We start from the raw sequence: 26,954 nt of genomic DNA, 5'->3' as shown, positions 1-26,954 counted from the left end.
TTGAATTATTAGGAAATCAGGGAAATCAAACTTTGTCTGTGAAATTCACCTTTTGTGAATTTTCAGACATTCAGCTCTGGGTTATAAGATGCTAGTTGGACATAAAACTAGCTCTTTGGAAATGTCATTGGCGGTCCACAGGAATCGTGGTGTGGGTATTGAGCGACTGGTTGAGCATCTTGTCATCCTTTTATGGGTCAATCTATCACTTTTAATTCTTCTCCAAGCCCAGCTGTAGCCAACAGATGGCTAAATTGGGAGCAGACAGCCAGTCGGGAGGTGTGTGAAATGAATCATTTGTCTTCCACCTTTGTTGGGTATACTAGCCTCTTCATACCCAACAATGAGAGCAACAGAGCTGGTGTTTGAATCCAACACACCCCCTTTTTCTGCCACTTTTTTTTTTTTTTTGGCCATGCCGCTCAGCCTGTGGGATCTTAGGTCCCTGGCCTCAGATCGAACCCAGGCCCACAGCAGTGAAAGTGCTGAGTCCTAACCGCTGGACCTCTGGGGAATTCCATTGTGCCACCTTCTTATAGAACCAAAGCATTGAACCACTGAGGGCCTATTTGCTAAAAATTAAGTGAGGTTTCCAGAAAATGTTGGGAATGGAGGGGCAGCTTGTTTTCTTGGGTAATTAGATACTAAGCATAGAATTTATTAGCCACACCCCACTCAAACTGAGCAACCATCCATTTTCAGCACACGGGTAAAAATAAGCTTTGAGAGACCAAATTAACTCCTGAAGTCGTAGACCTGAAAACGACATATGGTTCCTGCTCAGCCAGCATTAGAAACTTTAGAAAATGATTCATTGGAAAGCGGAAAGTTTACTCAAGGGAAGAAAGTCTTCTTTGTATTTAATTTTAAGGCCCAATTGTGAAGTGCAGACAGCAGAGTATCAGACTTTTCAAGGCTGCCCCTTTGAGGTTCCTTAGGAAGCCATGCTCCGTAGTCAGATGAGTCTGTGGGAGTTTGCGTCTGAGTCCTACAAGTTTCAGCAGCATGGCGTAGCTCTGTACCTCCTGTAGTCCTCCCCTGGCCCTGCATACTGCGTTGGTCCTCTCTTCACCCTGTAGGAGGGGGGCCACAGATGCCAGGAGGCTGAGGGACAGAATTGTGATGGTGAATTTCACCCGTGTATTTTTGGATGTCCCTTTTGCTACTCACTCTGTAGCAAACACATGCTTAATGAAGCCCTATTCTCCAGGTGTTCTGTGAAAATTACAGAGGTAAGGAAGTGTTAGCCCTTCCTCAGCTGTTGGTCACATTCTGTAGAGAAAAAGCAATGAGTTGTTAAGGTTTCACCATCGTTAAGAGTTTTTTATTTATTTTATATTTTGAAGTTTATTATAGAAAAAAATATATTTTTTATTATAGAAAATTTCAATCATAGGCAAGCGTCGGTAGGAGACTGGAATGAGATCTGTGTGTCCATTTCCCGTCTTTCAGTGGTTGCCCACCGATGGCCAGTGGTGTTTCATCTGTGACCCTACCCAGCACTGCCCTCCTACAAACTACATTTTTTAAAGCAAGTCCTGACGTCATATAATTTCACTTGTAAATATTTAGTACACACTGAAGGATCAAGACCTTTTTTAATATATAGTCACAATATCATGATCACATTTAAAAAGGAACATGAGCTCCTTCTACCGTCCAAACTCTGGTCATTGTTCAAATTTCCCCAGTTATCTTATACATGGCGGTGACAGTGTTCTTGTTGGTTTGGGTTGGTTTCTTTTCTCAAATCAGAATCCAAATAAGGTTCATAATTTTTAATTGGCTGACAGATCGCTCAAGTCTCTTTCAATTTATACACCACCCCCTTCATCTTTTCTTTCACTCACCATCTATTATTAAAGCTCCCACCTCATTTATCCTGTCATTTCCAGACTCTTTTTGGTGCCCTGGTAGTATCATCACTCCCGCATTTCCAGGGAAGCTTTTTATAAATGCGAGTCCCTGGGCTCCACCCTAGGAAGCCCCACATGGGTTTTCTGAACGTTTCCCAGGATTCTGATGGACCGCTGTGGTTCAGAGCCACGACACCGCGTCGTTTTACACGCAAGGTAGCTGAGTTCTCAGGAAGCAGATTGGCTGGTCCAGGGTGACGTGGTCTGGACAGTTTTCCCCTGGGGATTATTGTCCTACTCCAGAGGCTCCCATGCTTATCACCCACCCCCACCGCCAGTCGGGGCCACCTCTCTCCTTCCACTCCCAGGAAGATCACAGACTCCTCTGAATTCTGATCTTCCTGGTTTTTTAAAGAATATTTTATCTCATCTCAGTGATTCTAGCTAAAAAGTCATACAGTCTTTTTTTTTTTCCTAACCAGACTGCTTAATATCGTAGTTGTAAAATAACTGTGAACAGCTGTACTACTTCAGCTGACAAAGCAAGCTGGCTGTATCCCCAGCACATTTCTTCACAAAATAGATCACCACCTCTGGTCCCATCCGAACAGCTGCTTGTGTTTTACCCTGATCTTAACCCGGTGCCCTGAGTTTAAACCTCCAGTGTTGTTTAGAGAGTGTTAGGATGAGATCAAGATGGGATTGAGATCTAGAAAAACACACACACACACACACACACACACACACACACACACAGCGGATCACCTTTCTGGAGAGAGAAAAGCGTTGTTTAGAGAGTGTTAGGATGAGATCAAGATGGGATTGAGATCTAGAAAAACACACACACACACACACACACACACACACACACACACACACACACACACACACACACACACACACACACACACAGCGGATCACCTTTCTGGAGAGAGAAAAGCCTGCCTCCCCCTAGAGGCCACAAGGGTCTTCATCGTTTCTAAAAGCAGAAAATCAAGGCGGAAGTGTTGGTATCTGATTTTTCAGTTACGGTGAAATTTCTTTTCTTGCCCCTTATTAAGAATTCTGTGTTCCTGATTTGCGTTTGGTGCTTGTGTCCCTTTGCAGGGAGATCATAGATAACACCAGCAAAGAAAACGGGATTGACATCATTATGACTGATAGGACCTTCCACCTGATCGCTGAATCCCCAGAAGACGCCAGGTGAGGCGCTGTGCTGTGGACTTGGTCATAACTACATCCTCGCTCCTGTGCAGGCCCGGACATCACACGGATCACTCTTGAGCCTCCTGGTGCTGAAAAGATTTTAGTTGATTTTCTAGTTAGGTTTTTCTCTTAGGATGGTTGAAGAACTGAGCGTCGGAAGAGATGGATGTGCTTGTCTCCTGGGGACTCTCTCCCTGGGCTGTGTTCCGTACAGTAAGCACACGGATTTCCAGCCTCACATGCCACTGGAGAGACCCCTTGTTACTTACACTGAGGCTTTTATTTTTATTGTCACCATTGTACTGCTACACACAGTTGAAAGCCCCCCTCTGGAAGCTTCTGAGCTTCGAAAGGGAGCAGCTTCTGTTTGCTTAAGGGTTGAAAAAACAGGAACATGAACCCTTGGCCGTTCAAATAAATGCTAGGACTGTGGCGTTGGGAGGGTGCTTAAGGCCTTGATAGTGAAGAATTCCGTCGTCTGGAAGAGATAGTTAACACTTAGGGAACTTACTGTATTGCAGGCAGTGTTCCAGAATGCTTCACATATGTTAACTCATTTCATTCTCACAACAACCCTATAGAGGGTATCACTGTTATCCAGTTTTACAGAATAGGAGACTGAGGTACAGAGAAAAGGTAGTATAATCTGTAAAGTAACGCAAGGTCAATTCTATTGAATGGAGGCACGAAGCTTCTTAAGGAGCTTAGATTTCTGACTGAGCTCGGAGGACAGTGGTGTCCCTCATTGGCTGGGGCAAGTTGTCCGACTTTTCTGGACCTTGGTTTCCATCGCAGTGCTGGGATGTGGCACAGAATTAAGAAGAGCTGGTGTGTGCTTCTCCGTGTGATGCGTGGCAGGGTCACGCAGTGGAGCATCTGTCTCTGTTCCTGCTGCCCTGGGGGTGTATAGGGTCACGTTGGAGATGCCTGTCATCCGCTCTGAGCAACGCCAGAAAATACCTTCTGATTTATGAGGCTGAGATCCTTTGGCCTGTCTTCTTCACTTTGCAGCTCAGAAAAACCACTAGAATCTTCTAGTGAGTTCTCGGGGCCTTTACGACCGACCCCTTGCCCTTTGAATGTTTCTGTGTTGATATAACACCATGGTAGCAGCATTAAGGGCAAAGAAAATAATTCTTCCCATGGGAACAAACTAAAACCCCTCTTGGATCCATAAATTATGACACAAGCTGGAAAAACAAGCAGACCTGGAGCTAGAGCCCCATCATTCCGTCTGGGACTCCTAGAGACCACGTGTGGTTTTTTGTGGTCCAGGGAATGCCCACAGCTTTTACAGCTGAATTATAGGCCCAGCTGTCCTGTCTGTTTCGTGCCATAATGAACCTGCTAAATTTAACATTTGGAATATTTTAGCCAAGGACTTTTTGCCCTGACCAGGGGAACACATTTTTACACATTCCTTTTCAGATTTCAAGTTGCACTTAAGGGGTGAGATTTGTATTAAGGAGGTCACCTGTACAGATGGAAAGCACAGCAGATTTTATGTGGCTGTGTGTGTGTGTGTCTGATCCCATGTGGCCTGCATTTTGAAGGTTTGTGTTGTTCAGTGTCTGATTTCGGATATTTTTGAGCTTTATAAAGCAATGACTGAAGTCTTGCCTTTGGGTTAACCAGAAGTGATGAACCAATTCATATTAAGATGTTTCCCTTGGTCTCCCTACGAGTCTGTATATGTTGAGTATTTTCAAGCTCTTGGTTACATCTTGCTCCTTCAGGAATCACAGGAGATAGATTTTAGTGCTTTGCTGTAAGTATCTTACATGACTTACCTTTAAATATAGGTACTAATTTTTTACTTAAATATCCCATTGGGTACCGAGTACTTTCTCCTCTGCCTTAGTTATAGGAGCGTGTATATGTGTCTGATTAGCCCCCTCCTGGAGAAGGATGTCCTAGCATCTCTCTCACATTTGGTACCTCTCACTTTAGTTGCTTAATAAACGATGGATGGATGCACTGACACAGACGGATGGATATCCATGGTCATTTTCCTCAAGCACGTATTGTGTTTCTAGTTACATCATGACTTCTGTTCTGCTTGACTTTTCTGGAGTTGACATGTTTTCTCTTATTATCTGATTCTAATGTGGCTGCAAGTGAGAAAACTCATTTGAAATGAAGATAGAAGGATTCTCTGGTCAAAATAATTTTCTACTTTCTACTCCAGGCAGTTGTTTTCTATTTCCAGCTCTCCTGTGGTTTTATTCACTTAAGTGGAAATCCTATCAGATGGTTGGAAACCCCACCTGGAAATGGGCAGGGAAAATAGACATCCAGCGGCCACCCTGAGATAATGCTCTTACATTGGGCTTCTTACCTCGGAATTTAAAATTGAGAAGGCACTTGAATGTTCCCTAGGTTATAAATAATGTCTTCAGTAAAGACCCTTGATCTAAGTGCGTGGGTAGAACTGAGGATTTCATTTTTTGCTGCCAATTTCTCGAGGAACTTACCATCATCATTATTAAATGTCTACTGAGGTCCTTGGGGCCAGAGGGATGCTCAGAGGGGATGTCGCTTTCCCAGAGGATGTGGAGAAGGGTGTCACCGTATTGCATGCGGAGGTTGGCCACCCCTTGACTATTGCTCTCTCCTCCCCACAGCCAGTGGTTTAGCGTGCTGAGTCAGGTCCACGCATCCACGGACCAGGAGATTCGGGAGATGCATGATGAACAGGCAAACCCGCAGAACGCCGTGGTGCGTGAGCCTGGGTGTGGTGTGGAGGGAGGCGTCCTGCCAGAGGGGACTGGGCATTTGTAGACAGTCTTTTTAAAAAATAATAAGAAGAAGAAATATTATAATAATTAAAGAGAGAAATGGGAACATCTTGGTTAGAAAAAGTAAATTATAGAAGATTGTAAGTAGTAAGAGATTACTATTCTCCCACCTCAAAAAAAATTCCAATTTTTATGAAACCGTGGAAGCCCATTACACTTTTCTCCAAAGGATATAGTGAATTCCAAATTGTATTCTTTCTGACATCACTCTATCCCAGGCACGTAAACAGAGCCACAAAATCATATTTCAGAGATAGTTTGATTTTCTCACAATTACAAAATTCGATGATAGATCATAGTGTAAATCAGAAAAGTTGTATGATTGAAAGAAGTTTGTAAACACCCTTCACTGAAAGTATTTTAGGAACAAGACAGAAAGATTCGTTTATACTTTATTTAATGAATGGACTGCAGATTTTGCCCTGTCTAGAGGCTGGCTGTACTGAATGAAGGGGGACGTTTCCTTAGATAACTACTATTTTGCAGTGAACACACAAAGGAAGCTTTTTTGTTTGCCTGTTTAGAGAGTCATCATCTAGGGGTGTTATCATGATGTGTGCTATACTTGAATGGTTCTCTCAGTGTCTCTGCTTTTCACTTCTTTTCAGGGCACTTTGGATGTGGGGCTAATTGATTCTGTGTGCGCCTCGGACAGCCCTGATAGGTAAGCTCAGGTGTGACTCTTAACAAAAGTAACTGCTGGGTACCTGCGTGCACCCACAGGCTCTGTGCTCTGGGCTGGGGAATGACTCTAGGCTGTGTGTTCCCACCTGGTCAACACCAGCAATCAGAGACTTCCTTCTTGGTACCCAGTTTGACCTCATCCGCAGTCTTCCTCTCTGGGTGTCTTTGGAGTGCGGCGGGTTGGAGGGGTCAGGAGTAGGGGAGACCTTGGAAACCTAATTTAGACAGCCATACAGGGACAGACTTGGGGCTCATGCAGGATGAAAATGCCTGTATCCCAGCACAGGGGTGGGTGTAGTTCCCCTTTCTAAAATTTAATAATGAATTTGAAAAGGATTTTGATGGTAATTTATATGTGGAATATTAATAAATTAAACGACAAACATTTATTTTCCTTGACATGCCTCCCTTACCTGTGCCCTTAGAATAGCATGTGTTTGGTTCTGTTTTTTGAAGGCAGATCATCCTCGGTGACGGTCTCGGGGGTCTCTGTACCCAGTGACCTTCGTCTTTCCCATCTCTATTTTGCTTTGCAGCTTGGGAATTCTGAGTACGGATCAAAATTGACTTCTGCCTTCAGTGACATAGCTTTAGAGAGAGAATAGAAATGTATTCAAATTGACAACAAAAATAGTGTCTCCTGGGCCGAGTGAGAATTCCGGGGTGTCCATCGCCCCACCGTTGACGAAGGGTCTCCTGAACCGTAGATTCTTTGTTTCTACTAGTCACCCTACACCTTCTCATACCTGGCTCAGGAACCTTTAACACGTGTGTGTCACGTCAGTGATTAAAGCCCAGATGCTTGTTCTGACAGTCAAGTTCTGATCTGCGTCTCCCTCCTCCTAAACCCCTACATCAGGCAGGCTGGGCACCTGACGATCCACGCGAGAACCTTCCATCCCTACCCAGGCTTTTCCCTCTTCCTCAAATGCTCACCTTTCTTCCTTCCCAACTACAGAAAAATCTTGTTTAAGAGCCTATGAGAGACTCAGGGCATTACCAGCTAAAAAGAGATGCAGGAGAAAGTAAATTTCCATTATTAGGTTATCCCTGCCTGGGAAATGCACCCTTGTCAGATTGCGTTGAAGGCATGGACTCAGCTGGCTCTTTGTACCAGGCATAATCAAGCGGATGAGATGTTCCACTTACACCTATTTACTGACCTCCTGTTACTGGTATCTGACGTTGCATTACCCACCCCCAGAAATATTATCCAAAGCCATACCCAGAGGCAGGAAGAAATTTACTTTGGAGAGGCATCAAAAAAAAATTTTCCCTCGCAGTCACCTTAGTTAGCCTTCCTGGAACTGAATTTCATCTGGAAAGTTCAGCATTAAGAAATGTTTTCCCTTCCAGGACCTTCAGAATGTGTTGCTCCAGGTTTAAAGGTTAATGAGGCATAAAATAAATCCTACAGAAATGAGCAAGGTTTGCCTTAACGTAAAATACACATAGCACTGCCGTTTTTATCCCTGTGACCCATAAGCTGGGGAAAAGGCATTTGTCTTGGGTCAGACGGAGGTGGTGATTCCAGTGGAGCTAAGAGGTTTTGCTTCCTTCTCGCCCCACTGCTCAGACCCAACTCATTTGTGATCATCACGGCCAACCGGGTGCTTCACTGCAACGCAGACACGCCGGAGGAGATGCACCACTGGATAACACTGCTGCAGAGATCCAAGGGGGACACCAGAGTGGAGGGCCAGGAATTTATAGTGAGAGGTGATGCCACCGATGCTTTTTTACTTGGAGTCCCATTTTCATTTACACGGATATCTGCCACGTTTCCGTTTTGAGCCACTTTTCTGAGTCATTTTGCCTCTTGATATTGTTAAAAATCATCAAATAAGAAATGTTCGTGGCCGTTTGTAGCAGATATGTAGAAATCCGACCCATTTGTAAGCCGGGTGCAAATCGTTACCTGGTATGTGAAGTTCCTCATCCTAGTTTTGAGCTGACCCTTCATTCTTTCTTTCCAGGGTGGTTGCACAAAGAAGTGAAAAACAGTCCGAAGATGTCTTCACTGAAACTGAAGAAACGGTGGTTTGTGCTAACCCACAACTCCTTGGATTACTACAAGAGCTCGGAGAAGAATGCTCTGAAGTTGGGCACCCTGGTCCTCAACAGCCTCTGTTCAGTCGTCCCGCCGGACGAGAAGATCTTCAAAGAGACAGGTAAGCGGTGTGGTGTGCTCAGGACTGGCTGGGCCTGAGACATGGCCTGTCCGGTCATAGGAGGTGTGGGTTTGCTCGGAGCAAAGGAGTGAGCTTCCTACCTGGGGTGTTTACGTTCCCCGCCCCCCCCAAAAAAATCTCTTTTGCTGATTTATCTTTTGAGGCTGTCCGTGGTTAGCTATGTGAACACTTGATATGTAAACCATAGTAAAGGGGTCCTGATTTATTGGGTTGCAGAAAGATTCTTCTAAGGGCAAGGAGGTGTAAACAGACAGAAGTCCTCCTACAGGAAGCCTTATTTTTCTATGCCTGTGTTTTTGTCTTTCTCACCGTTGTACCGTGAGAGTCATAATGCAGCCTAAAAAGGTAAACCCTGACTGTCGGTGAACATAACCTAGCATAACAAAAAGCGGTCACGTAAGATTTTTTCTTCCCTTTCGGTATTACAAAAGGTGTTTCTAGGTTGTTTATTTTGATTTTTTGTTGCTAGTCGTGATTTTGTGCTTTTGAAATACAGTTCCTCCATTCCAAAAAATACTCATGTATTTCTTTACTGTATTCACTCCATTCCACTTTCGACTGGTGTCTGAACACCTGGACTGCTTGCTTTACACAATGGTTTCTTTTGAAGGGAGAATCTAAACGAAAGGAAGACAAGGGACAGGAAGGGAAAAAGAAAGTCAGCAATCTGAGGGGAGAGTTTTCACTCTTGTTCCAGAGCCTCGAACTGGACTTTAGTTTATGCCTGTTCCTTCTTTGAGAGCAGGCGTTACTAATTATATATTTATCATAATTCTGAGCTTATCATTTTAATGTTTGTCTTCCCTTCGTAACTGTAAATTCCACGTGTCTTTGGGTACCTAGTGCAGGGCAGGGCACGTGGAGGAAATCAGCAAGTAGCTATTGAATTAATAAAGGGGCTCAGGTGGAGATGGCCTGGGTGCTGGACTTCTGGGACTCCGGTACGGGGACAGTACCCTGGTCCCCCAGGTTCATGCTGCCGTGTGTGTGTGTGTGCGCGCACGCGCGTTGCTGTTGCAGGCTACTGGAACGTCACCGTGTACGGACGCAAGCACTGCTATCGGCTCTATACCAAGCTGCTCAACGAGGCCACCAGGTGGTCCAGCGCCATTCAAAACGTGACGGACACCAAGGCCCCGATCGACACCCCAACCCAGCAGCTGATTCAGGATATCAAGGTGAGAGCGAGGGAGCCCAGCTCATAGCGAGTCACAGTAGCTCACAGATTCTCACCATGGGAACATCAAGACGTTTCTGTAATCAAAACTAACTCTTAGTTACTTTCGTGTTCGTGTGTATCCTGGCTTTTAAAAATCTAAATGCTAGACTGCATTTAGAAAATGCAAAAATTGACGTCAAATTGAAATTTGACACTAAAATTATCTTGTCTCTGGGGAGGTGTTACGGATCGCCACCGAGGCAAACCTGATTGTAGAGCTGTGTAGGCAGAGGGACAGTGGTCTGTAATTTGGGGTGTGGGGCTCCCCAGTCACAGGGACATGGTGTGATCTGTGTTGGGGACAACCTGCATGTCACAGGTTCCACTTGAGCCCAGTTTGGGGACCTTTTAGAAGTAACACAATAATTCTACTTTCACTGCAGTTTCTAGATCACACAAGTGGATTCACTAAGAGGCCACATGGGTCTAGAAAGCTTGGAATCCTTATCAGGTGCCTCCAAACTCACAGAAGAAGCTCCCAGGTCTCCGGACCAACACTGAACGTGTTCAGTTGTAATTCCCTGTTTATAAAGATTAGTGGCTGTGAGTGTAAATCGAATGAATGAACAAGCAAACGAATGAACCATTAAACGGCAGCCGTGAACAAGGATCACGGCGCTCATTTTCCAGGCGTGGAAACGGAGACATGGGATATTCTGGTTGCGTTGCTCACTTAACTGGTCAGCCCCTGATGCAGACGCAGGTCAAGGGAATTATTTTTATTCTGTTCTTCCAAGTTATCCATGTAGGCAGGTTCCCTATGCAAAGGAAAGAGCCAGAGCTGTGACAGAAAAGATGCCAGAATGATAGTGAGGTGCGTATTTATTTACTGATGTACCTCAAAGGAAATAAGCTAATTAGATCCAGGAGGCAAACCGCGCCTTTTGTAAAGGTGGGAGAGGGTCTAATATATCGGTAGTATATTATTACCCACCAAATTCAAGTCAGCCTCTTGATTCCAAAATGACATGTTTCCTGGGTGTTTGGAGCCAAATTCCTGCAGGTCAGTTATCCTACAAACTGCAGAGCTGTCCATGGAGCCCAAGGAGCTTGAAACTAATGATGTCATTTCTAGTCTTAAAAAAATGAATTTGTTGAAGCTTTCTTGTGAAGAAGGAGAGAAAAAAAGCACATATCAGCTGAACTTCCTCTTCAAAGCTATATCTTATTTACTCGTATATTTACTAAGTCATTGGAAATCAGACATTAAAGAGTAAATAGAGTTTTAAATGTTGAAACAGTGCTTCTTAAGAAATGAGACAAATATATTTACTAATTCATTTGAAATCAGACATTAAAAGAGTAAATAGAATTTTTGGATATGAAGCAATGCTTCTTAAGAAATGAGACAGGTTGACCTAAATAAGTCCATACCAATTTTTTAAGTGATTAAAACATATTTCTTTCTGGTTTTCAATTGGGTATTATTGAAAAAGTTTCATAGCAGAAATGAACTTGCCACGATAGAATGATTCATTGCCTCTCCTCCAACTTTTCTGTTGATTTAAAGTTCTAAAAGTAACTTTGGCTTTTTCAGATCCCAGATTAATGCTTTAGGAACATAAATACATGATGAAATTCTCTGAGAGGAGCTCTTAAATTTCAGGAGTGAGAAAGGAGGCCCAAGGAAGAACAGTCTCGCTGATAATGTATTAACGTGTCATTTTCAGGGGGAGGATACAAAAGACCAATGAGAGAGCTAGCAAAATGTATTTTTTTAAATGAATTATAGACAAGGATGACATGATTTGGCTAAATGATTTATGGCTAAATAATTAGCAAGAAAAGTTTAATTTTTTTAGTATATATAATTTCCAGAGAGAAGATTTTTCAATAACATGGGAAAATATGCAAATCAAAGAAAGAGAGTGAGCTGTGTAAGAAAAATGTGTGTGTGTGTGTGAGTGATTTGTCATCAAACGTGGCTTGCGGGTATCTTCGTGCTTGAAATGATTAATGCTGGATTCCCACCTCCATCCCTAGGCTACAGGTGTTTTGTGACTTGTGAAAAACATTCTCGTTCAGGAGGATGCAGATGGCTTTGTCCTTTTACATGTACGTTTCTTACGATAAGCTCGTGGGCTTTCCCTAACGGCTCTGTTCTTCTCAAGGAGAACTGCCTGAACTCGGACGTGGTGGAGCAGATCTATAAGCGGAACCCTATCCTGCGCCACACCCACCGGCCCCTGCACTCCCCACTCCTGCCCCTGCCCTACGGAGACATCAACCTCAACCGTGAGTCCCGAATTCCTCCTGGGCCCGGGACACTGTGCTGTGGTTTCCCTGTTAACTCTTTAGCTCTATCATATTAGCGTCAGTTGGTTATAGTGATGTCCGTGTCGTTGTATTAAAAAACATGCCAGCACTCCCCAGGAGCGCAGAGTACCCTTAATCTATTGGAGAACCAGATCTTAAACAGTTGTCTTGCATGTCAAATGCGGAACTTGCTTGGCAACAGACCAGCTTTTCAGTAAGCGTTGTTGCGCAGTAAAATAGTTCAGTTACTTGTGCGCCTCTGTTTGGCTGTTCGAGTGTCCAGAGCAGGTGGTGGGCACTGCATCCTGAAGTAGCTCTGGTCCCCGTTCCTGCCTCTTGTCTGCTGCTCAGATCGTACCTTCTCCAAAGCCTCGTGGGACTCGTGTTTGTTGTGCTTCTCCTAGTGCTCAAAGACAAAGGCTACACGACCCTTCAGGATGAAGCCATCAAGATATTCAATTCCCTGCAGCAGCTGGAGTCCATGTCTGACCCTACTCCCATCATCCAGGGCATCCTCCAGACGGGGCACGACCTCCGCCCTCTGCGGGACGAGCTCTACTGTCAGCTCATCAAACAGACCAACAAGGTGCCCCATCCGGGCAGCGTGGGCAACCTGTGCAGCTGGCAGATCCTCACCTGCCTGAGCTGCACCTTCCTGCCCAGCCGGGGGATCCTCAAGTACCTCAAGTTCCACCTGAGAAGGTACGAGTGGCCCGGGCGGCGCTGCTCACGTTGGGAGTGTGGTGGACACAGTTCAGATCAGTTGGACCTGGAACAGAAGACACCTTGTGTGGGTCGGGCTCCTAGGTCACCCGAGCTGACTTACGGGGCACAGACGACCTTTTTCCCCTCTAAGCCACACGGGGCTGATCCAGGGACAGGTCCCTTTGGGTGTAACGTCCTGAAGTGTAGGACGTTGATAAATTTAATTACCACTACTCTGTATGAACAGGGAAAAAAGAAAACAACCTTGGATATTTGTTCCAGATCAAACAGGTAGAGGCTGTCTGATTCAGCTTCTGATTAACTGTGGAAAGAGAATTTTCAGGCAGTAGTGTGAGGCACGTGGCTCTTTCAAATCTAATAGTTCTGCAGAGGTCAGCTAGTAGCAGGAGTTGCTCCGGATCATACTTGGGCTCTTTGGTCTTTGGATTTTCTCTCTCTCTTCTTTTTTTTTTTTTTTTTTGGTCCTTAAACAGCCCAGGATGAGCTAGGGAAGCGGCTAGCGTTTGCTCTGCACTGGGACCCCATTCACCGTGTTGGTCTGCAGCACGTTGAAGCCACCCGGTTCCCCGTAACCAGCCGTCCTCAGATCTTGCAATTAACAGTTAGTGTTTGGCTCCTAGGATACGGGAACAGTTTCCAGGAACCGAGATGGAAAAATACGCCCTCTTCATTTACGAATCTCTCAAGAAAACCAAATGCAGAGAGTTTGTGCCTTCCCGAGATGAAATCGAAGCGCTGATCCATCGGCAGGAGATGACGTCCACGGTGTATTGCCATGGCGGCGGCTCCTGCAAGATCACCATCAGCTCCCACACCACAGCCGGGGAGGTGAGGGAGAGGCGCAGCTGCCCACGTGCTTACTTAGGTCAGGAAAACTGGGCACAGTTAGGCTGACTGTCGTGCACAGTTGCGGCTGGCATGGTTCAGCTGCTCAGTAACCAAGGAAACAGACGTAATGCTAATCCAAGAAGGAGTCGATACCTAGTAGAGATTGCGGACCTGACTCCGCTGCGTCTGCTCTGACAAGGGTTTAGCCTCTCACTTCTGCAGTGTTTTTCTGTTTGCCACACAAATATCTAGCACGTTGGGTGAACATGTTTTCATTTTTCTTTCTTTTTTCAATTTAAACTTAGTACCGTAAAACCAATTGGCTAAAAGGAATAGTGCAGTAAAACCCGGAAAAGCTGGTGTAGCAGAAATACCAGTGGAAATCGCTATGAGTTCGTGAATTTATCAGGCAAACGGGCTTTAGTTTTCATGCGCTTACGGGTTTGCAAGAAACCGTCCGGCATCTGCCCCTAGCTGTGGGCAAAATAACCTGTGTTCTCTTTGGCAAGGAAGAGAGAGAACTGATTTCAAGAGAGCCAGGGAAAACAGCGCCTTGGAGATTCCGTACACGACAGTGTTGGGAGGTTGCTTGGCCCCTCGCTTTTGCTGGCAGCTCCCTCTGGGTTCTGATGAAGGCATATTCTAGAAGCACAGCTTCGGAAGCTGAAGTCCCCGTGTCTTCCAGGTGGTGGAGAAGCTGATCCGAGGCCTGGCCATGGAGGACAGTAGAAACATGTTTGCTCTCTTTGAGTACAACGGACACGTCGATAAAGCTGTCGAAAGCCGGACCATTGTAGCAGATGTATTAGCAAAGTTTGAAAAGTAAGTTCCTTCTCCCTGAGTGCCAGCCAATTAGAGGAAGGACGTTAAGAGCAAGAGGGTTTGAACTTTGATTCCACTTTTGGCTTCAGGGTACATTTGAGTTCATCTCATTTTGCCTGTGTTAAAGCATATGTAATTTCTCATCTCTCTCTGCTGCCTGTTTCTCTTGATTCCTAGATAGAGCCACTGTCTCAAATAGGATTCACCCCGTCATTGATCCTCTACTCCATTCTTTCTCTCGGTGTCCTGCTGTCACCCTTATCTTGGAATTTTCTGATTCTCAGATTTTCACTTGTCATTAGCTTTGAAGCTGGACGAGTGGACAGAAGCCAACTTATAAACTCTTTAAACTGTATTTTGTATCTCTTGGACCTACAATATTCACATCCCCCAAGTAACACAAAAGATATTCCTCCTTTAGCATGATGCCAGTACCAATGACGAGACTCCAGCATGGCTGGGCCCTGCCCCTCCCCAGCTGCATAAGAGGGCAGGAGTAGCTTTAACTAAGAAATTGGGCTTCCCTGGTGGCGCAGTGGTTGAGAGTCCGCCTGCCAATGCAGGGCACACGGGTTCGTGCCCCGGTCCGGGAAGATCCCACATGCCGCGGAGCGGCTAGGCCCGTGAGCCATGGCCGCTGAGCCTGCGCGTCCGGAGCCTGTGCTCCACAACGGGAGAGGCCGCAACAGTGAGAGGCCCGCGTACCACAAAAAAAAAAAAAAGAAGAAAAGAAAAGAAAAAAAAGAAATGTGTCAGGGGACCAAGAGGTTTAGAACAGCCCCAAACTTCCCAGTCCCAGATGAAGTGACCTCCTCTCCTCAAGGTGGGCCTGGTCTAAGTGCTTTGTTGGAAATAAACCAAAATGCGATGGCGGGGGAGAGGGATGTTCCTACTTTCTGTAAACATAGCCTCCCAAATGTTCATGTCAATTTTTATAAATATTATTATAGTTTGCGAGTCGGCAAAGGGAATGAAGGAATAGGCTTTGTTTCTTTGCTTTCTATGTGTAGCTAGGACTAACCAGACTGGGACACTCGGGGAAATACTTGTTAGCTCGGTTTACCTGAAGGCTGCCTGTTTGTTGTCTTAAAGTAAAACTAGGATGAAAGTGTGTTTTTCACCTCTGGGGAAGTAAAATTAGCCGGGAACTCTGATAAGCTTCACTCTGGCTCTATTTTCTCTCCCGCCATCCCCATCTCCACCCTCTCTGCTTTCTGAGCACAGACAGGATGTCTGAATCCTTGCCGAGAATACACCATATGCAGTGAACTCCCTGTGGGTCACCCATGGCCCATTTCTCATTTTGCTTTCTGAGTCTCTCTCAACTTCCGTCTGTAGGCTGGCTGCCACATCAGAGGTGGGTGACCAGCCCTGGAAATTCTACTTCAAACTTTACTGCTTCCTGGACACAGACAACGTGCCAGAAGACAGCGTGGAATTTGCGTTCATGTTTGAACAGGTACATGGAGCTCTTAGGCTCCTTTGCAGACGGGCAGGGGTGAAACCCGTTCATACCCCTCGTACGTTAACTGCTAGTTCTTGGAAATCACGCGTGGCAGTAGAATTCCCAGCATGGACAGGGTCAGCTGCTCTTTCATTCATTTGTAGAAGGAAACTTCTACACGTATTATATGAACTCCTGGGCCAGGAACTGTTCTAGTTGGGACAGGGGAGAGGGTACGGGGGGAGCAATAAGAAATAAGATAGATATACGTGTTCAGTGGTATCCATGCGAGGGAGAACCTTAAGGCGCCACGGGAGGGTTAGGGTACAATTTTAAGGAAGGTGGCCTTTGGTGGAACAAGGGAGCAAGCCAGGCGGGCGTGGTGTCGCACAGCCATGCCTGGCCCATAGCGCCGCTGACCGCCTTGTTGCAGGCCCACGAAGCCGTCGTCCACGGCCACTACCCGGCCCCCGAGGAGAACCTGCAGGTCCTGGCTGCCCTGCGGCTGCAGTACCTGCAGGGGGATTACACGGCCCACGCCCCAGTGCCGCCCCTGGAGGAGGTCTACTCGCTGCAGAGACTCAAGGCCCGCATCAGCCAGTCCACCAAGAGCTTCACACCGTGTGAGCGGCTGGAGAAGCGCCGCACGAGCTTCTTGGAGGGGACGCTGCGCCGGAGCTTCCGGACGGGGGCGGCGGTGCGGCAGAGGGCAGAGGAGGGGCAGATGCTGGACATGTGGGTCAAGGAGGAGGTCTCGTCCGCGCGGGCCAGCATCGTCGGCAAGTGGAAGAAGTTTCAGGGGATGAGCCAGGAGCAGGCCATGGCCAAGTACATGGCCTTGATCAAGGAGTGGCCTGGATACGGGTCGACGCTCTTTGATGTGGAGGTAAGAGCTGCCTGCTGCTTCTCGGACCCGGTTGCACCAGGGTCTGTGCGACCACCACGGTCAGGTTCCTGGGGAAGGGAGGACCTGGTGGAACACTTGGTTCTCTCACCCTCTCTTTTTAGAGCCCCCAAACTTTACCCTTCATACCCGCCACCCACCCAAAGTTTTCTTCCTCCTTTACAGTAAATGCTCTCCTAATGTTAGAAGTGAGTGGAAAATTAAGGTGTCATCTATTCTTAAATAATTTCTGATTCTTTCTTATTCAAGCTATAGCCCCAACAAAAAAGTGCTGGTAAAAATCTGCATTAAAGTTTAAAACAAATTTTTTTTAGAACTGTGTCCATAAAATTAGAAATTTTGGATATCCTTGGATTTTACATTTTTATCTTTTTCCCATGACTGTTTGAAGGGAAGAATTTCTATTTCACAATTTGAATTTGGCTAAACTCACATCAACCCAGTACTGATTCATATCGTTTTTTTTTAACATCTTTATTGGATGGAGTATAATTGCTTTACAATGGTGTGTTAGTTTCTGCTTTATAACAAAGTGAATCAGTTATACATATACATATGTTCCCATATCTCCTCCCTCTTGCGTCTCCCTCCCTCCCACCCTCCCTATCCCACCCCTCTAGGTGGTCACAAAGCACCGAGCTGATCTCCCTTGCTATGCGGCTGCTTCCCACTAGCTATCTATTTTACGTTTGGTAGTGTATATATGTCCATGCCACTCTCTCACTTTGTCACAGCTTACCCTTCCCCCTCCCCATATCCTCAAGTCCATGCTCTAGAGTGAAGTAAGTCAGAAAGAGAAAAACAAATACCATATGCTAACACATATATATGGAATGTAAGAAGGAAAAAAAAGGTCATGAAGAACCTAGGGGTAAGACGGGAATAAAGACACAGACCTTTTTTTTTTAAGTAGACCATTTATGGAAAGAAAATCTTACTAATGATTGAGATCAAGGCTTGGCAAACTGCAGCCCGTGGGCCAAATCCTGCCTGCCTCCTTTTTTGTAAAAAAAAGTTTTATTGCCACACGGCAGGGCTCATTCCTTTACATATTTTTCTCTGGCTGCTTTTACACTGAAATGGCAGAGTTGAGTACGTGTGACAGAGACCACAAAGCCTAAAATATTCACTATCTGTCCTCTAACAGATAAGTTTGCCAGTGCTTGGTCTAGATAAACCAGCCCTTGGTCTGTTTTTCTTATGATCATAATCATTCAGCATGTTATCTGATGACTTTTAAATGAAGCTCTATAAAAGTCTAAATGTTGATCATATATTCCAAGATCCTTTCATGACTTTTCATTGGATGCTATCTTTGGGTTGGTTGGTTGGTTGATCGATTCAATTACATTTGTTTTTAAGTATAAATTAGATGCTTTGTACAAGTACCTCCTCTTTTGTGTCACCAGTGTGTACCCCTCCTGATTCCCATGGCCCTGTGTCGTCATCCCCTACAGCCAGCCCAGCTCTTATTTTCCTCCACTGATCCATGCAGGAAGGTCTGTTGTTAAACCAATGCGATCGACCACCATACACACTTAAGGTCATTGCGGCTCCTTGTCACGAGACGTGTTTTTCAAGAGGAGCCCAAACTGCTCAGCACAGATTGGGAGAATTTCCCTCTGTGATCCTAGATTTTGTATTTGAAGAATAATCATCCAAACCAGGAAGGGGAGGCAGAACTAGAGATAGAAGAGAGTAGCCCTGGCTCGGGCTGCTTGATTCGCTGGGAAATCGCCGTCAAGTTCCACGGCTACGGCCACCTCCGCGTAGCTGATCCAGATGGCCAGGAGAGTGATGATGTTGAGAGGTGGAGAGTCCAAGCAAGATGTTGGATTTACCAAGTAGGGTTCCCCGAATGCACAGGATTGATCAGCTGGTCAGAAATCCATCAAGGCCGCCAAAGAGCCACCATTTCTCATATCTTGTGTTTCAATGCCCCCAGCATAAGGACACGCTGAGTGCACTCAGCGTTCTTTGCAGAGTGGTGGACTCAAAGCCTCTCTTGTGGTTTCTATGTTCTGTTTCTAACTTTTATGATCTCTTGGCACTAACTCTTGCCCCGCAGTGCAAGGAAGGCGGCTTTCCCCAGGACCTCTGGCTGGGCGTCAGCGCAGACGCCGTGTCTGTCTACAAGCGCGGGGAGGGGAGACCGTTGGAAGTCTTCCAGTACGAGCACATTCTCTCCTTCGGGGCCCCCCTGGCCAACACGTACAAGATCGTCGTCGATGAGAGGGAGCTGCTCTTCGAAACCAGTGAGGTAAGAGGCAAATCTTTCATCCGTGGCCTTGACAAAAGAGGAAAACAGCACCCCGTTTCCTGAGGCCTTTGACCAAGTAATTTTATTTGGATATTTCGCTTTTAAGACATAGGAAGATACAGCATGGTGCGCCTTCCCCAGCTGCAGGTTTCTCACAGGCCAGAATCTCACAGCCTCTGCAACATTTGTTCTCTGTACCTCTGCAACAGAGAAATCTGGTTCCCTTGTACCCTTGTAGGAAAAGAAGAGAAAGGGAAGTGATGTAGAGGTCCTATATATATATATATATATATATATGTGTGTGTGTGTATATATATATATATATATATATATATATATATATATATATATATAGCTTGGCAATAAAGCCTTGTGAAACTTACTAGACGAGGCGGCAGTGGATCGCAGCTGTGAGACGTGGGTCTGCCAGTGTCCACGGAGCCGGAGGGAGCGAACGGCAGAGCGTCCTGGACAGAGCTAATTCTAGCTGACAGAAAACACCTCTATATATGTGTGCCATCCCGCTCCAAAGCGTAAAATGTAGTGATAATAATAACGATACTACAAGAAGCCTGTTGAGGTCTCCACATAGGGAGCTGCTAGCAAGCAAAGGTGGGAAGTGGGCAGGAATCACACGCTGCCCGTTTGGCTGTTGGTGTACAGTGATGGAGAGGAGGCGCTGTGCAGGAGGGTGGAAAGAGGTGGGGCTTTGACTGGAGGGCCCCAGGCGCCAGGCTGCCGGGTTTGCACAACTCCAGTAAACAGCGCGGAACTGCCGTGGGCTCTTGGTGTGTGATGTGTAACAACAGTGCTTTTACAAACAGTGTGGGGTGGGATTGGAAGGGAAGAGAGATCAGGGAAATGGGAGCCAGTTAGGATGCCTTCACAGGGACGCAGGCCATCAGGAGGGACGGGCCAGAAGGGGAGGCAGTGAACGCACCATGAAATAGCTACTGCTGGACTCTCAGAACTGGCAGGGAACAGAACGGGCACACGAGGCTCTGCCAGCTCCTCGGGCCTCAGCTCTGTGTCTCCAGCTGCGTCACGAGGTTTGACCAGCACGATAGGATGCAGTCTTTAAAAGCTGTGATTGTGGGCTCTATCTTCAGTGGGGACAGTGACCCGAGCCCTGACCCTGCCCACACACTGTAGTGTCATCTGGTGGGGGGCTTTTTGTCTTGCAAAATCTGACAGTTTTACATCAGGCAACCACCAGGTGGCACACGTCATACGTGGAAAGGCCACGAGTCCCCCTTCTACCCAACGAGGAATAGGGAAAAGCAGCTCTAACTCTTGGCTTCCTACACAGCCTGCGCCGTGGATTCGCACGGCAGGCTGGTGGCTTTTGCTGGGAGGACGGGCCCCCGCCTGCCCGCGCTGGGCAGAGGATGTCTGGTTGTTAGCCTGGGTCCCCTGGCCCCTCAGAAACTTGTGACCGTGGGCCGATTCTGCTCCCCCGGCAGGTGGTAGACGTGGCCAAGCTCATGAAAGCCTACATCAGCATGATCGTGAAGAAGCGCTACAGCACCTCGCGCTCCGTGAGCAGCCAGGGCAGCTCCAGGTGAAGGTGGCCGTGAGTCCATGTGAATTGAGCATCTCCACGTGCTGCCCCCTCGGCCCCAGCCGGCTCCTGCACCTGCAGCCCAAGGCGAGGCTGCCCAGGCTTTCCAGAAGCCCCTCGTCGGAGGGCGGTGTCTCGGGGGACCTTTCATCCTGTCCACTCCAGTGATCAGTGTCTCAAGCTGTCGACCCAGTTTCCAAAGCTTTACTTCTTTTAGACGACACATGCCTTAAAAAAAGAGGAAATGAAACCCACGCTGCCACCAAAGCAGCCAGAAGTGCCTTAACTTGTGGAACCGACACTAATCCACCTTAACTGTGCTACTGAAGAGAAATGCTTTCCCTCCCTTTTAGGGGAAACTTGCTAAGCTTGAGGGGGGTGGAGGGGGGGCGTTGATCCATCTATTCTGCACTAACCTCCCAGCCTGATTTCCCCCGGGAGGGAAGGTGAGGGAGTGGGGAGGGGGGACGGAGGGAGAGCAAGAGGACGACGGTCTATTTTAGTTGGAGCGCTGCTGGCAGCCTTCCTCATTGGACGTATATTAACTTTTTCTGTTTCATCTTTTAAGTGCATGCGCCTGCCCGTGCACGCATGTGTCCATAAACCCATCACTTTCATCATTGTTCATGAGCATTGAAAGCAAAGGGAAAGAGGATGTGCAATGGCGTAACGTCTGTATATTTTAATAGTTCAGAGTGAGAGTCGTCAGCTGTTACTTTACAAGGTGGTTTTATTAACAACCCGGAATCCTGGAGTTTCCTGTCTTTGCTGTATTCCGAAAGCCACATTTTGACTCCAGTTTTGTTTCACGTGTAGCAAAATCTGCAATCTGTGTCTGCTGTGTTACAAACAGATATGCAGCCTACAGATAACTGTATTTATAAACCACTCTTAAACAGCTGGCTCTAAGGCTGTTTTTAGAACCGTATGAAGGCATTTTGGAGTCCTTAGTTTCTATGAGATTTAAGTTAAAAAATGTTTCTTGGAAGGTTAGCTCGTATCACTCTGGGTAGGTTGCAACATAACCATGTTGGAATATGGGGGAAAGATGCTACCTTCCTTGAAAGCATAACACATGAGTGGATCTTTAAAGGACCCTGACGTTCAATGCTGAGGTTTTAATAAAATACACACCTATTTTATCCCACGTGTATAATGGTGGTCTGAACAAGGCCCCTGTAAATAAGTCAGCATTTATGACCAGAAGAAAAATAATCTGGTCTTGGACTTCTATTTTTATACAGAGAAGTTGTAAAGACTTAGGCCAACTAAGTCTACCCACAAAGAAAAAGGAAAGTTGCCTTACCCCTATGGACAGCCATGCGGAATCATTGTTTGATGGCTCAAGAAAGTCTGACAATAAAAGATATTAGTTAACGTGCAGTGTAATTTCTTTATGGGGCAGCTCTGAATACCATATGGACTTTGTTTCTGCTGGGTTTTGGTTTTAATGCTTTGGGCTTCAGAGGGTTGAAGCTGTGTGTTCCATGCACTTGATCACCAGGTCTAAAAGCAAACACATGTAGACGTCTCAGCTGCTTTTTTAGACACAGAGCGTGACTCCAAGAAAGCTGAGAAGGTAAAAGACCAGGTTCGAGGAAATCACAGAAATCTAAGGACTTGAATTGTGGGTGTCGGAGCGCCCCCTGTAGATGAGCCCCAGGATTCCTGGTGGCGAAATCATGGTCCTGCATCCACTGGCAGCCCTGATCGCTGTGAGCACAATACAGGGGGAGCTTATTTAGCGACCCATTTACCCAAAGAACTAGCCGGGGACGTGGGTCTCACCTGCACGGGCTCCTCGGCCGGACACAGCACGTGAGCAGTCCCCTCTGTCCCTCTGTAAGCGCTGTGTGTCCGTGTGTCTGTGTGTCCGGGAGACCCCTCTTCCCACTCCACAGGGATTGGGAGACGACCTGAAGCCAGGGGCTGCCCCAGCGCCTGTGGCCTCGAGGTGACGAGAGGGAAGGTGAGCTAAGACTCGGATATTTTCTTGTCCTTATTTTCATTTCAGGCCCTGCGAGCAGCTGGCAGAAGTGCCTTTCCCACTGCCCACCACTCAGGATTCCCTCTGTAACTTCTCACACCCCGCAAGGCTGCCCCGCACCCCCAATTACAGATGAGGAATTAGGCAGAGAAAAGCAAAGCGACTCCACTAAGGCGTTGCAGCAACACCAGAGCTAGGACCCAGGTCTCTTTACACAAAGGCCTTTCCTCGTCAATAGCTTCATTGTAACATTTTATTTAGAAACAATTATAGATTCACAGGAAGTTGCCATGAAGGTAAAGAGAGGCCTGTACACCCTTCACCGGCTGTGTCCCCAGTGGTAACATCTTATACAACCGCAGAAAATACCACAACTAAGAAACGAACACTGACTTTTCTTCCCTCCACAGAGTTGATTCTGATTTCACCAGATTGACACGTACTCGTTTGTGGGTGAGGTTAATAGGTTTGAACGGGCCCGTGGAGTAATTTTGAGTCCGCTTATCGCAGAGAAAGGCATCAATATGAAAGATGGCATCGCTGCAGACTTAGAAACCTAGTTGTTTTTTCATTTGTCTTCATTTTTAATTCTTTTGAAAGAGGATACACATAGGTGAGGTTTTTTTTTAATTCAAACAGTGGGAGTAAAGTGACTTTTCCTCCCAGCCATGATCCCCGGTTTACCCATTTTCCTTCCCCAGAAACAGCTATTTTTACCATTTTCTGGAATATCATTCCAGAAATGTTTCGAGCATACACTCACGTAAATATTCCCATCCCCTTCCCTTTTAAAAAATACGTAAAAGCATAAATTCTTTTGCACCTTTTTTCCCCAGAATATTTTAGATGTGATTCCACATGATACCTCTAGAGGCGCCTCATCCTTTTAGTGTCCTAGACAGCTTTGGGGAGAGGAAAGAAAAAAGAGGCCCCTTGATTTCTCTCTTAAGATAGTTCAGAAATGTAAGAAAGCCAACTCTTATTTATAAGACTTTTTACTCAGCACCTTAAGTTCAGATCACATATACACTTATAGTAAAATTGTGTATTTAATCTATCTCATCCATTGGGATCTTTGATATATTCTAGAAGTACGTTTATGTCTACTGGGTATAAAAGTACGTGCTTTAGAGAGCATGAAAATCCTCACCCACCAAAGCTTACTATCTAATAGGGACCAAAACAAGCACAAGCACACGTAAAACTAAATTTAACCAGCACCTTTATGCCTGTTTTGTATAATTGACCAGAGAAGCATCATTGACATGAGGGGAAATATTGGACCTGGATTCGAGATTTGGCATTGCGATTTTCGGAGTATATAATTTTGATCTTTTAGGTCAGGGGTCAGGAAACTACAGCCCAAAGGCCAACCAGCTTATTTTTTTTATTTATTTATTTTTTTTTGCCGTACGTGGGCCTCTCACTGCTGTGGTCTCTCCCGTTGCGGAGCACAGGCTCCGGACGCGCAGGCTCAGCGGCCATGGCTCACGGGCCCAGCCGCTCCGCGGCATGTGGGATCTTCCCGGACCGGGGCACGAACCCGTGTCCCCTGCATCGGCAGGCGGACCCTCAACCACTGCACCACCAGGGAAGCCCCCCAACCAGCTTTTTAAATAAAGTTTTATTGGAACAGATCTCTACCTGTTGATTTGTGTGGTGTCTAGAGGTGTGATTGCCCTACAACAGCAGAGCTGACCATTTGTGACAGGACCTCCTGCAAAGCTGAACGTACTTACTCTCTGGGCCTTTGTAGAGTTTGTAGACCCCTGTTTTAGATGATTATACAAGTACACCCTCTCCTTTATAACAAATCGTTGGCTCTAGAATTTTGATTCCACACGTTAGGCAAGGAATATAGTCTGCAGGTCGGAGACGGTTGCTCTGTGCTTCTTGTCAACTATATTGAATGACCTCCCTGGTTTCCCTCCCTGCATTTCTCATCATAGATTGGCTTAGTATCACCCCTCGTTTCTACTTGATCAGTACCCAGATTTTGACTAGAGCTTCTCCAGGACAGAAACTGTCTTCCCCGCACACACTCCAAGAAAGCCAGCACGGTGCCCGCCGGGAGCGTCACGGGCTGAGCTTAGCCAGACATAGTGAACGAGTCCCAGCCTCAGCTCTCAAGAAGTTCTGGAGATCAGACAAATTCAGGTGAAAACGCTAAATGCCCACCCAAGGTCACACAGCAGGGGGCAGACGAATTTCAGGAAGTAGTGTTCCAGGGGCCCAAAGCAGGGAGGTGGATGTGGCTGGGATGGGGGGTGGGGGAACCCGAGGGGAAGAGGTGGGGCACCTTCAGCTGGTCTTGCCCTACGGCCGGGGCTAAGGATTCCTGTGAGCATGAGCACAGGGGTGGAGGTGTCGGGGCAAAGGTCAGAAGCCATGCCACGGCCCCCTTTGCCCCAGCCCCAGATGGCATCTTCACTGGCCTCTAGGCTTTCACCCTTGGTACCCTTCATCTCCCTCCCTGACCTGTGTAGGCTGTTCTCCACAGACCAGACGCCCAGAGGTGTCTTTATCAAACATAAATCCCAAATATCCCTCTTTTACTTAAAACTCTCCTGTAACCTTCTAACCAAAAGATGCATCTCTACTACACGCCCTGTGCTTTCTGCCCCACTTGTCTCCGGCCTTGTCTCATGCACGCTCTACCTCACCCATGTTTCAGCCCATAAGCTGGCTCTTATCTGGCAGCACATATTTCGGCCCTGCTTTCATTTTGCCCCCCTTTTGTCAGTCCCCCAACTTAGAGCATCTGCTGCTCAGCAGTGGGAAGGTGACCCTGACATTTCCTGCTGAGACCCAGTGTCTGTACTCAGGATGACAAGAGCTGTAATTCCCAGGCACCCGGAGCTCTGGCAGCAGTTCATTTATGGGCTCCCCAGGGGAAAACAGTCCCACTTGGTAATGTTTGCTGATTCTCATGGTGGCAATATTCCCACCATAGCTGACTTCAAGCTCCAAGGTGACGTCACTGAACGCAGAGTTGAAACGACACGCACGGTCGGCTCTCCAAAGCTGGCAGAAGCTGGGTCCTGCGCCCCATGGAAAGGACACGTCAGTAATAACGTTTCAGTAAAAATCAACATCTTATTCAGAGGAAAACCTCTGAAGGAAGTAAAAAAGAAGGCGCTTAGAAAGCCTGAAGCATTTTGAGTGAGGGAAGATTACGTGGAAAAAGTAAATATGTTTTCAGAGGATGTAATCGTTGCCTATATTTAGTTTTCCCAAGAACTTTTATTTTCTCTTTCAAGTAATAACAGGATCGAGTTGATTAGCAGTTTGCGACATAAACAGGGTCTACTGCCTCTGAGGCATCCAGACGTTTGCTCGGTGGGAACCAATTGCTAGTTCTCACTGTTCCCTCCTGACACGCCAGGAAAGAAAATGAATAATTCCTATAACTCTGATCTCTTGCCGGAATTGTTCTTTGTAAGTTTACTTAGTGACTTGACACTGAGGAAATTTAATAGGCCTCTTGATTAGAGATAAGAAAACCCCAAGGATCAACACCAACCAGAACATAATTTAATTAACTTTAATTTACTAAGTATTTACTAAATTCTTGCTGTTTGAATAAAAAAGCCAAACACTCTCTCAGTGGGGTTTGCAAAGGAAACCCAAGAACTGTCTTAAGTTGCTTAGAGCCCAGTTGGAGATAAAATATATAAATATATGAAATAGGAAGTCGATTTGTATCAGAGCAAGAGTGTATGGACCATTGCATATGTGTTGAAAGGTCCAGAAAACAAGAATGCTAGGAGGAGTGTTTTCAAAGGTGAATATCGAGCCGAAAAATGCATGTTCGTGATGTTTAGTCCGAACTCATGCCCATGGAACAACGAATGAAGAAACTCCATGAGGCAGAAGGGAGCAAAGTGTGGATTTCTAAGTAATTCCTTCTTATGCTCTCCTTTCACTGTGTTTTTCCCTCGACCATCTCTCTGATGTGACCGGCATTTGTTACCATTTGCTCAGCATGTATTACGGTGCCTGGTACACCACGACCATCATCTTATTGTGTCCTCCCAGTGATCACGATGTAGGTGTTGGCAAACCTATTGTACGTTGAGGATATTGGGATTTAGAAAGTAATTTATTTAACTAGCTGTAACAGCTTGGCTGTGTTAACAAGTCACTCCAAAATCCAGTGGCCGAAACAACAGTCCTTTATTGAGGGCATGATTCTATAGGTGGGCAGTTTG

The 26,954-nt window shown here is 46.3% G+C and overlaps 1 protein-coding gene across 1 annotated transcript in view; it reads left to right on the top strand.

Annotated features, from left to right (window-relative positions):
* MYO10 (myosin X) overlaps positions 1-22,286 on the top strand; it is a 219,695-nt gene extending 197,409 nt beyond the window's left edge. Inside the window, 14 exon segments of the mRNA XM_079918927.1 lie at positions 2,964-3,059; positions 5,687-5,780; positions 6,469-6,524; positions 8,121-8,263; positions 8,521-8,715; positions 9,757-9,914; positions 12,067-12,190; positions 12,616-12,913; positions 13,558-13,765; positions 14,451-14,587; positions 15,926-16,046; positions 16,465-16,917; positions 19,004-19,195; positions 20,659-22,286. Coding sequence (XP_079775053.1) covers positions 2,964-3,059; positions 5,687-5,780; positions 6,469-6,524; positions 8,121-8,263; positions 8,521-8,715; positions 9,757-9,914; positions 12,067-12,190; positions 12,616-12,913; positions 13,558-13,765; positions 14,451-14,587; positions 15,926-16,046; positions 16,465-16,917; positions 19,004-19,195; positions 20,659-20,760 — 2,377 coding nt within the window. The 3' untranslated portion in view covers positions 20,761-22,286.
* The last annotated feature ends 4,668 nt before the right edge of the window (positions 22,287-26,954 follow it).

This window comes from Stenella coeruleoalba, assembly GCF_951394435.1.
Source record: "Stenella coeruleoalba genome assembly, chromosome: 3".
Taxonomy (NCBI): domain Eukaryota; kingdom Metazoa; phylum Chordata; class Mammalia; order Artiodactyla; family Delphinidae; genus Stenella; species Stenella coeruleoalba.
This window is presented reverse-complemented; position numbering and strand designations above follow the sequence as displayed.